We start from the raw sequence: 11,308 nt of genomic DNA, 5'->3' as shown, positions 1-11,308 counted from the left end.
CAGACGGACTCGCTGCCGTATGTACAGAGTTTACACGGAATAAATAAGGGACATGTACAGAGGAATGCGAGCGGACGGCCGGGCCGCGCCCCCGCTGCCCCGGCCCCCCCCGCTGCCGGCGGCCCGCTCGCCCCAGGGTCCGAGAGCCCCGACGGTGCTCAGGGCCGGGCGCCCTGCTCGATCTGCTGGTGCTGGCTGCGCACGGCGAAGCGGTTGACGTGCACCGGGATGGGCACCACGATCTTGGGGTTGCGGACGGGCTCGCCCGAGCGGTTGCTCACGTTGCCCGCCTTGATGCGTTTCCACTTGGCGCGGCGGTTCTGGAACCAGATCTTCACCTGCACCTCGCTGAGCTTCAGGGCGTGCGCGATCTGCGAGCGCTCCGTCAGGCTCAGGTACTTCTTGCAGTGAAACTCCTTCTCCAGCTCCAGCAGCTGCTCGCTCGTGAAGGCCGTGCGCCGCCGGCGGCTCTTGCCGGCCCCGGAGCCCGGCGGGGTCTGCTCCGCCGCGGGGCCGCCCTTGCCCTTGCCCTTGCCGCCCAGCGCGGCGGCGGCCGACCCGTCCAGGAAGGGCTCCTCCTCGCTGTCGCCCGCCGAGCTCTCCTCCTCCCGCTCGCTGCACGGCGTGGCCGCCGACTTCACCTCCAGCTTCTCCTCGTCCGAGCTGTACGCCTTCCCGTCTGCGGGGCACACAGCGTCAGCGCCCGCCCCCGCGCTCCCCGGAGCCGCGGCCCCGGTGCGGGGGCTCCCGGCCCCTCCGCCCCCCCGGCAGCCGCACCCCGCGAGCCCCGCGCCGTCCCCGCAGCCCCGGGGCCGCCCGCGCTGCCTCCCGCCGAGACGCGGCTTCCCCAGCAGCAGGCGGCGTCGCGGGGTGCTGCTGCCCCAGAGCCCCGCACGGTCAGCCCCGCGCCGCCCGCAGCCCAGACCCGTCGCGTGTGCAGGCGTCGCAGGGAGCGAGGCACCACCGGCACCTGCCGCCACCCGCAACCCAGCTGGAGCAGCACCAATGCCTCATCCCAGCAGAGCACAACACAGGCCTGCCAGAGCTCTGCATCCGGACAAAATCTGTACTTGGTCCCTGAGCTCAGCCCTCCCTCTGCCCCATCCCACTGCATCTATTCTTGTTCATCCAGAACAGGGCCAGCCAGGAGGAGACGAACCTTCCTGGAGACAGCAGCCTGAGCCGGTTCCAGGCAGCAAACCTTTCTGCAGGGCTCTATAGCACATGGAGCATCCTGCTGCCATCTCCCCCCTCCTAGCCCTGCACCACAGCAGAGGTGTGCAGCCAAGGAACAGCAGGCTTAGGCAGCTGATGATCAAGGCTTAGCTTCCCCTGCCATTCTGTGCAGGGGAGGAGGTTGGGAGGTGCTAGCATCTCCCAACAGACAGGACCTCATCCCGGGCCACCCACACAGGAGGAAGAATTGGGACCACAGGAGACACCTGTGTTATGTTGCCTGCAAAAATACTAGTAGAGTATAGGGGGGGGATGAGCCACCTTCTTGCTGCTTTCTTGTGATCCAAGCCGGTGCCTCCTGAATGGTTAAACTGCTCCATGGAGCAAAGGAGAACGTTGGTGGGAACAATGGGGAAGAAAGAAGCCTGGAAGCCAGTCACTTCCTTGATAGAAAGGCTCCAGCAAGGACCTGACAGAAGACAGAGAGAAGATGGTCCTGTCCATAGCCAGGGGTCATGAAGGGAGAGGATCCATGGTCACCCACAAGGAGATGAAAAAGTTTTGCCATCATGCTGAGAGTAGAAGAGACCAGCAAACTCTCCAAGCCAAACCCAAAGGCAGGAGCTGCTGCTGGAAGGAGCTAGTCCTGAAGCACTACCAGTCAATATAATCCTACACACAGAAGGAGCAGCAGCAGCTCTCCAAACCTCTAAGCAGTCTCCAGGGACTGGCACATGCACCCTGGGCTACTGGAGCTCCAGAAAGCTCACTTCATTCTCAGTGGGGAAGATAGGACAGCCCTCAGATGCCTGAAGGTGCAGGGCTGCGAGCACACCAGCAGCAGCTGTAAGAAACTGCCTGAGCCCAGGAGACCTTCTTGTGAGCCTAGATGTTGAGGAGCACCTACAGCCCTTGTCAGTCCTGCAGCAAGTCTGTGCTTTCCTGAGAGTGGGTGAGTGACTTTGGAGGTCTAGAATTTTGTCTCTGCTCCTCCTGTATTACACAGAAGGAAAGAAACACCTTCCTCTCTATTTTGCCGCAGAAGAATAGACAGACCTTTCTTCATGAGGGCCTAAGGGTAGGGAGAGATCTTCCATATGCACGGGGGTGTAGTAAAGACCTAGAAAATTTGTGCTTGGGGGACTGAGGAGCAGCAGCAGGTGGCATGAAGCACTTTGGCTGCCAGTGCATGGTCTCATGCAAGCACTAACTCTGCCCAAGAAAAGGAGAGCTTTCATTTCTGTGTACCCCTTCTACCCACTGGAGCACAAGGACTGACAAGATAAGAAAGCTCTTCTGAGGACATCATTGTCTTCACCAAGAGTATTCATAAGTCCTGCCCTGACTCTGCTGTTCCCTGCTGATGGAGGATGGGATCAGCAGCGACACTATCAGACAGTACTGATCTGGGAGTTTGCTCCTGTAGGTCCAGACTGCACCAAGGGACTGGAGAAAGTCTGAGCTAGCAACTGTAATGTGTCACCTTGTAAAACACGTACTATCTCTGGATACACTTGTCTTAGCCAGACCCCAGATTTTAAAGTCTCTGACTAGTTTGTATCTTATAGAAGGGTTGAGTTTGCAGTAAGGAACTAAGAACCACATGATGAAGTCTAAACCAGGATTTTTACAAAGAAAATTGGTATGTTGGTCTGCTAATCACCTGGCATGTCCTCATCAGGGAAGTAGTGGAGGCAGCAGAACCCACCCATTAAGTGGGAAGGTATACTGAGATTTTCAAAGGCCTTTGAGCAGGTTGAGAAGCTGTCATGAAGCAAAGTATTGTGCCTTTGAAAAATCGACAAGAAAGCAGTAGACCAAGAATAAGATTGATCCATCTCTTTGCTCTTCACAAAGTCCCAGCTGTTCATTGATCTTATTATGGACTTGATAAGCACAGTGTTGAGAAACTGGTGAGTATTACAGGTGGCAACGTTATTCAAGCAGGATCAGGGGAACCCAGATCAAGAATGGGTGTTGTGACAGCCAGACGAGCACTGTGTTGATAAACACTGAAGAGCTCTTTGTCATGCTCATAGGAAAACTTAAAGCTTCTGATCCTAACTGAACATGGATTTACTACATCAACTGAGGAGAGTTTGGATGTTGGTGGAGACCTCTGCAGCTCAGGCACAAATGTGCTCTCAGAGGTGGCGTGGAGGACTGAGGGCATTGACTACCATTGACTACCTGGGGGTCACACTCTGTTGCAGCTGTAGTTACAAAGCAGCCTCTAGGCTTTTCTGCTTCTTACTATCAGTTTCCCCTACATGCCACTCCCCTCCCAAGAAGCAGGACAAGAACTGGTAGCAAGTTTGAAACACAGTAGATGCAAAGAGAGGTCCTAAAATAGAGCATTGACTCATTTGACTGATCTGGCAAGCAACTGACTTTGCCTCTGCAGGCATGTGTGTGGTGGAGGTGCCAATGGAGTCCAGGGACAGAATTATACCCTAAAGAGGGTATAATTGATGTCAGCAAGACAGACAAAAGGAGCTACTTCACATGGTTCTTCTACAGATGAGAGATCTGTGGAACACCTTGCCCCAGGAAGTGGATGATTCCAAGTTTGTCTCTCCTTTCTGGTGTACTCCAAGGGAGACTAGACAAGGTCAAAGAAGAAGAATTGGTCAAAGGTTACTCAATACAGAGAAACAAAAGCTGGCTTAGGAAGCCACTGAAGTGCAGGTGGCTGGATGCTGGGGAAGTGTCATTTTTTGAAAGTATTGCATGGGCTCGTGCTCTCTTACTTTTCTCTGGACAATTGCTCTTCATCAGGGTCATGGACAAGATGCTAGAGCAAACTGCATTATCAGGAGATTCCTAAAACCACCTATATGAATCATCTTTCTCTGACTTTCTTGACAGTGAAAAAAAAAAACACAGCTACTGTCCTGGTTTACATCTGACCTGGTTGATAAAACAAACCCTATTGTCCATCTGCAAGGGACAGGTAGAGTCAGGAGAAACATTAGGTAAAGAAAAAGGCACATTTGATCCAACACATCCTCTTGGGCCTGGGCAGAGGAGCCCACACAGCTCCACATGGGTAGAAGGACAAGCATCCTTCATGGCTCCAGAGCAAGCACAGTGCTGAGAGACAGCCAATCTGCAGCAGTGAGCAAACAGCAGTAACAAGACATATTTCCTCCCGTCACATGAAGCAGTCACAACAGGGTGAGCCTTAGAGATACAATTTCTCAATTTCAGAAATGTCCAATTTTCAGAACAGCTCATCTGAGTCCCTCAGGAGGAGAGAACATGTTGGGCTTTTGTACAGAGGAGCCATGGAGGGAGATCAAGCACAGTACAGTTCATTTCCCTACAGACCAAGAGGTTGTGGTCATACAGACAGCGGGTGGCCTGGGCAGTTCTGCCCCCTGAGGAGCATTTCCAAACAGATGTGAGTCTGCACTGGGTTTTCAACTCAGCACAGAGGCCTGGGAGCACCAAAGCCTCTGTAACCCATAAAGGCAGCAGGGAGGCAAAATGCTCCAGTTGTCCTAAACTGGGGACTAGGTTCCAGGGGTACCCGAATGGGGTATTCTGACCGAAGAAGAAGGCAGGGCAAGACACTGGCTTACCCAGGAGAGGCTAAAGGGAGGATGAAGAACAAGTAGCCGAGCACTGCAAAAAGCACCAAAGACTGCTCAGCACGCATCCATACCGGGAAGCCTGTGAGACAAAGGTGGATCTCGGGGCTGACCAGAGGAGGCAGCTCTCAGGACAGACAGGCCATGCCAGAGAAAGCCAGGGGTTGGTTTGTCTCAATCTTCCCGCAGAAGAGAAGCCTCAATCCCTGTGCCGAAGGAGCAGAGGTGGAAGAGAGCAAGAGTTGGAGCTGGCTGAGAAATACGGAGCAACAAGTCACCGAGGCTGGTGTCCGCACGTTCGGGAGCGGCACAGCTCACAAAGGAGAGAGCCCCGCGGCTACCCCACGGCAGCGGGAGCAGCCCGCGGCCGGCGCCGAGCGCGATCCCAGGAGCGAAGCCGCCGCCTGCCCGCGCCGTCGGGCAAAGCCGGTACCGAGGCTGCGGGCACAGCGGCGCGGGGCGGCAGGCCGGCAGGAAGGGCAGAGGGGCTCCGGGCGGCGCCGCCGCCGGGCCACGGGAGCTGCCCCGCTCGTCGCGGGCTCGGGAGGGGCTGGGAGCGCCGGGACTCCGCGGCCGCAGCGGGACCCGGCCCGGGGTGGGCTTGCGGGCTCGCCCGCACACGGTGCCGCCCGTGCCCGGAGATCCTTGCCCCGCGGTCCGCCCGGGACGCGGCGCCGTGCCGGGGACACCGCGCAGCCCCGCGGCTGACACTGAGCGGGACCAGGACCCGCCGCGGCCGCCCGGCGGCCCCTCCGCCTCGCTCGCCCCGGGCCGGGTGCCAGCACCTCGGAGAGCTCCGCGCCGCCGGGCCGGGATCGGCTCCGGGAGCCCGCTCCGCCCCGTCCCGCCGGGCCGCCCTGCGCCAGAGCCCCGAGTGCGGCTTTCGCGTCTCGCCCTCCCTGCGGGCCGGACGCGGCGGGTGGAGTTTGCCTCCGACCCGCGAAAGTTGCGCTCTCTGCAGAGCGGCGGAGGCGGTTCGGAGCGGAACGGACACGGTCCTCCCGGCTCGGCCCGACGGGACAGACCGGGGGCAGGTCCCTCCTGCCCGCCGTCACGGCCCATCGAACCCGGCGTCCCGTCCGCCGCACCCCGGTCCCAGCGAACTCGGCTCCGGGGACCCTACCCCGGGGAGCTCGGAGGCCGGCAGTACCGCCCGCCCGCAACCATCGCTGGGGAAGCGGGCAGAGCCCGAAGATGGGCCGGGCGGGCGGTGCTGCCCCCCGCGGGGGCCCCTCGGGGCTGCGGAACTCCCGGGCGAGACCGGACGGCGATCGCAGCAGGCGACTTGCAACCCCCGGCCGGGCCCGGCCCGCGCCGCTCTTACCTGCCAGGCCGGGGAAGGGGTCCGGGAAGTGCAGCGGCGGCTCGGGCGGCCCCTTATCGCGCCCCGGGGGCAGCTCCTCCGCCTCCAGGCCCTCGGCGCCCCGCCGGCAGCCGGCGTCGGGGTTGGCGCGCGGCGGGGGCAGCTCCTGCGGCGGGTAGAAGCCGTCGGGGGGCTCAGAGAAGCTGGGTAGGGCCGTGGTGAGCGCCACCATGGAGGGCACGGCCTGGCCCAGACTGGCGCAGAAGGTGTTGGTGAGGCGGCCGGCGAAGGAGGCCAGCGGCGCCAGCGGCGGCAGCCCCGACTGCAGGGGCGCGTGGGACAGCGCCTGCGGCAGCACCAGCGGCCGGTACGGCATGAACATGGGGTAGCCGGTGTAGAGCAGGTGCCCGGAGCGCGGCGGCGGCGTCCCGATGAGCGAGTCGATGGAGAAGGCGGTCCCCTGGCCGCTGGGTCTCTGCATGGCGAGCGGGCGCCGCCGGCTCAGCCGGCACCAACTTTCCGGCGAGCTCGGGCCGCCGCCAACTCGCCGCGCTGCCGCTGCCGCCGCCGCCGCCGGGCCCCGCCGCGGCCCCGGCCCGCGCCCGCCGCCTCCCGTGGGCTCCGGCGGCCGGCGAGAGCTGTCGCCCGCCCGCCCGCTCGCTGGCTCGGCGCGGCGGAGTGGAGGCGCGCTCGGAGCCGCCCGCCCGCCCGCCCCGCCGCGGGGGGGCCGGGCCGGGCCGCGGAGGGGAGGGGTGGGGAGGGGAGGCGGGCGGGGGTGTCGCCCTCTGCTCTCATCCATCTTCCGCACATCACGGTCGAGTTCCTCCTTCAGCGCCCGCTCCGCCGGGGCAGGGCTCCCCGCTCCCCCCGGCGCAGCCGGCCCCTGGGAAGGCGCCTCCCCCTCCCGCCTCATCAGCTGTTATTAATGGTGATTGATGATTAGCAATTACGGGGCCAGCACAAGGGCGCTTTTGTGGGGGACGGGACGGGGCTGCGCTGCGCGGCACATCTTTCCTCGGGCCGCCCCCGGGCCCGGGACAACGGACGGGGCGAGCCAGCCCTGCTCCGCCCCGCCCCGCCCCGCTCCGGCCCTGCCGTCCCCCGAAGCCGGCCCAGGCCGACGCTCCCGACGGCTCCCGGCCGCTGGCTCCGGGCGGGCGGGATGGAGAGCCCCGAAGGACCAAGTCCTCGCCAGGCACCGGCCGGGCCCCGCCGATCCGCGGGCTCCCGCCGCGCAGCGCTGGGAGCAGCGCCCGCCTCCGCCCCGGGCGCGGTGGGGCTCGGCCTGCCCGCTGCCGGCCCCCGAGCCCCCGCGGCGGGCTCGGAGCGGGGCTCCGCGGGGCGAGCAGCCGCGGGCGAGGGCGCCGCGGGGCCGGAGGGCGGCCCGAGGACGCGCTCTGCGAGCTCGGCCGCGCTCCAGCCCCGGACGGGGCGTCCTGCCCCGGGGGAGAGTTCCCGGTACCCGGCTCCGTTGGGGCAGAACCGGGCGGGCGGCAGCGAGCGCACGGACTTCCCGAGGCCAGCCGTGGCTGGGGTCTGCCAGCCTGCCCGCGCTGCCCTGTAACTGCACAAAGCCCCTGGGGTCTGCCTCTCCTGGCAGCTCACGGAGTGTGATGCAGGTGCACCTATGGACTGGCTGCTGATGGGCCCTTCTGTGCGCAATCTACAGAGCAAGTGAGACCAGCACAAGCTCCTGGACTGCTGTGAGAGCTCCACAGCTCTTCTCTGCCTCGCTGTGTGTCGTGGGGAGCATGGCCTGGCTCCTGCAGGGAGTCCTCATGCTAAAGTGGAGTATTTTTGACCCCACTTGGCACTTTCACTGTGCTTTTGTCTACTGGTCAGATGAAGCACCTTCAGACCAGTCACCAACACTGTCAGAAGAGGTTAGTCGCTGGGCATGTAACCCACCAAACATCGAGCAAACCACAGCCCTGCTTCAAAAGAACGTCAGCATCAGTATTGCCACCTTAAGCACTTAGAAGCCGGGGAATGCTGGAGCTGAAGTCAAGTCTAAACTCACTCTGACGGTATCTGCAGTGGCACAGGTACGTACCAGACCTCCAGCAATCACCCAAGGTAGTCCTTCTCTCAGGACTGCTGTGTCTGCTTGCACTTACCCTCTGACTGGGGGTGCAGTACTGGCTGCTTGGCTCCCCGGGATCCCTGGTTACATCTGTGTAAATGCACAGATTTCCAGCTTCATATAACCTCTCCTACTCTGTTTCCAAGGGGGTCTGGGGCACCACTTTGCTGCAGCCTTCAATTATGTGTTTCTGTGTGGGATATGATGGTCCAACCATGTACGTGGACACTTGAATCCTATGTGGAGCATGTAAATGAAGGCAAATAGGCCCATCAGGCTGACAGCATGGTCCTCAACTTTCCTCCACTAAACAGGCACAATCTATATTCCTGCACAGAGCCTTTCCTTTCTGCATGTTTTTATACCTTTCTCTGTGGTACATCCTTCTAGTCTCAAGGAAACACCCCTCTGTGGCAAGAGCTGCACTGTCCCCAGAGACAGAGGTGTGGAAAAACCAACGCTAAAATAATCATACAGGCTCAAAGAATGAGTCATAAAGATGAGGCCTGGCAAGAAGGATCCCTCTTGCCACTCCCATGCAGACACCTCCCAGTGACTGATGGCCCTTGGATCACCGAGAAAGAGAAGTAAGTGCTTGTAGGGCACAGGCCACCTAGCCCCTTCTCTAGGACAAGGGCCCAGGTTTCAGGCTGAGAAGGAGGCTGCCAGTGAAGGGCATTTGGATGAATCCCACCTTAGAGAACAGCTGTGGCACCAAAAGGAATACACTCAAAATCTGCAAGTCAGCATCCACGCTTTATCTGTCCTTGGCCCAACTCTCCTGTCTCATCCACCGTATGTCTCTGTGGGAAAGGAACCTCCACATTGAAGTCATCTTCATGTGCAGAATTTGGGTTCATTCTACTGCTAACAAGGCACATTAGACCATAGAGGAAATGAAAGCATAGCCATGTGTAAGTCACTGGATCTGAAGACCTGTGCTCAGAAGTGCACAGGCTGTGCATCAAGGCTATGCAAGCAACTTCTTAACTCCTTAGCAACTGCAATTTGACCACTTGGTCTATTAACCTTTTATGTGTGACCTTCAACTCACACCTCACACTACCATGTAAGTTAGCAAGGTATTTGAGAGCAATAGGGAACTGCTATCTTATGTGACCTTGCTGGGGAAACCCGGAGAGCTGGGGAATGAACTACAGCTCTCAGAAGAATGACTGCCTATGCCCAAAATGGCAGGTCCTTCCTGAAGCCAGTAACACAAGTTGCCACACTGACCTCTGCAAATCAGTAGCGTGCATGCTGCAAGTCCCTAAATATGTCCCCAAGTAGAAGATTCTGCTTACCTGATCACACACTTGTGTTACCTGCAGCACTTGTCCCTCTCCAGACACTGACTCTCAGTTTGCCAATGCCAGGAACAGCAAGGAAAGGATGATCTGATAGGGAAGGGAAGCCAGGAAGCAAGAATTGCAGTAAGGCAGGTGGGGCAGTGGTCTCACTGAGAAGGACGAAGTCCCACAAAACTCAAAGAAGGTGATCAGAGCAAATCTGCTGACAGTAACCAGAGTCACCAATAGTCAAATGATCCCCCAGCCAGTCCCAGCTTCCAAGTGGCAAGGAAGTCCCAGATCAAGCCAGAAAGTCAAGTCAGTGGGTCAGGATTGATGTCAGCATCAGGGAGGTACAGGGTCAGACACAAGCTGTACCTCCAGCTTGGGCTAGGCAGAGGCTAAAGGTGAGAGCTCGTGCTTAGAAGCAGATCCTTAGCCAAAGAGGGGTAGGCCCTTGCTGAGGTCCCCTAAGGACAGACAGCTGCATTGCCTAAGTTGGCTCTGACTCCAGAGGGCCAAACCACCAGGAGGAGAGAAATGGCAACTTCACATGGCTCTGACAGCTTACTCCACTCAGGTTTACTTTGTCTCACGAGATTTGCAGTAAAGTAAGGTAGAAGTTCATTTACCAAATCATAAAGCAAAGAAACAGAGAAGGCTGAAAGACTGGAAACAAGGTTTGCAAGCAAAATAAAGCAAATATTTTATGCTACTGCACACATTGAACAAGATACAGTTTGAGAGTTCTCACAGCTGCCACCCTTGCAGGGTGAGCCAGACTGGAAGGGTAAGGGTCCAAGCTGCATGTGATAATTCTACTGCCCCTTAGACCTCCAGGGGCTTCCCCTCTTTCTGCATCCTATGTATAACCTTCCACAGTTTTTCAGTCTAGTGCAGATGCAGTTTCCATGGCTTCCACTTGAGGCTCAGACCTCCACTGTTCAGTACTCTCCCTGCACGTTTCTCCCTCCCAACATGCTTTCTCTGCAGGGAGCCACTCTATTCCATTTTATCGGGCTCCATCCCCCACTTTGCAGGTATCTGGTATGTTCCTTTAACATCCCTCGAGATACACTGCCCAACACACCAGGTACATGAGAAATATTAATTGCAAGTGCACTTTGTAAAGCCCCTGGTTTCACTGCACCCTCAGCAATTGACAGCTCTTAGGACCTTGCTGGTTACGTTATCAGGCACTGAAACAGAGTTTCAGGAGGAAGCCTGATCTCTCCCTTATGTCTGGAAATCATTGGGTCACACCTCTGTGTTTATCTGCCTCAGCACTTGGCTCTTGGTCTCACTATGCTGGGCCGTGAGTACTGAATTCAAGTCCAGTCTCTGCAGGCAATGCCCTTTAGCAATTGCAGACCTGCCTGCCCCATCCCCTACAGCTTGTCACTGCCTGAGTTGGCCCTCTTTCCTCAGTCTGCCTTTGCTTCCATCCCTCTTCCTGTCTGCTTTCAGCATTAGAACCTCTGAGGCGCCTTCCTTCTCTTCTCTGTTCCTTGCTGCAGGCACATGAGAATAGACAAGTCAGTATACCTGCATTTCTGGAGTCAGTAAGCAAGACTGGACAGTGTCCTGCTGCTGAGCCCTTGACGATTTGGACACAGTGTCTATGCTGAGGACGGTACATGACCTGTCTGGTCAGCACAGGGGATCTGGCATGGCTTCAACTGCTCAAGCACAGGCTTCCTGGGAGAAAACTATCAGCCTTGAATATGTCCTTGCTGGGCACATGCAAAATGGGATCCTCAAAGCCTTGCAGTTTAGGAAAAGTTGGTCACATGCTACTGGGCAGAATCATCCAGGTCAGCCCTCCTTCCTGTACTGCTAACTGCTGCTCCGGGGTGTGGTGTCG

General features: G+C 58.6%; 1 protein-coding gene across 1 annotated transcript; it reads right to left on the bottom strand.

The window, feature by feature from the left end:
• GBX1 (gastrulation brain homeobox 1) lies at window positions 1-6,593 on the bottom strand. Its single transcript, XM_040549794.1, has 2 exons — window positions 6,094-6,593; window positions 1-679 (listed from the first exon to the last, which is right to left on the bottom strand). Exons 1-2 carry the CDS (start codon window positions 6,551-6,553, stop codon window positions 159-161), a joined length of 981 nt encoding a protein of 326 aa, XP_040405728.1. The 5' UTR covers window positions 6,554-6,593; the 3' UTR covers window positions 1-158.
• Between the last annotated feature and the right edge of the window lie 4,715 nt (window positions 6,594-11,308).

This window comes from Cygnus olor, chromosome 2 (assembly GCF_009769625.2).
Source record: "Cygnus olor isolate bCygOlo1 chromosome 2, bCygOlo1.pri.v2, whole genome shotgun sequence".
Lineage (NCBI taxonomy): Eukaryota > Metazoa > Chordata > Aves > Anseriformes > Anatidae > Cygnus > Cygnus olor.
The sequence above is the reverse complement of the archived record's forward strand: the minus strand, read 5'-3'. Positions and strand labels throughout refer to the sequence as shown.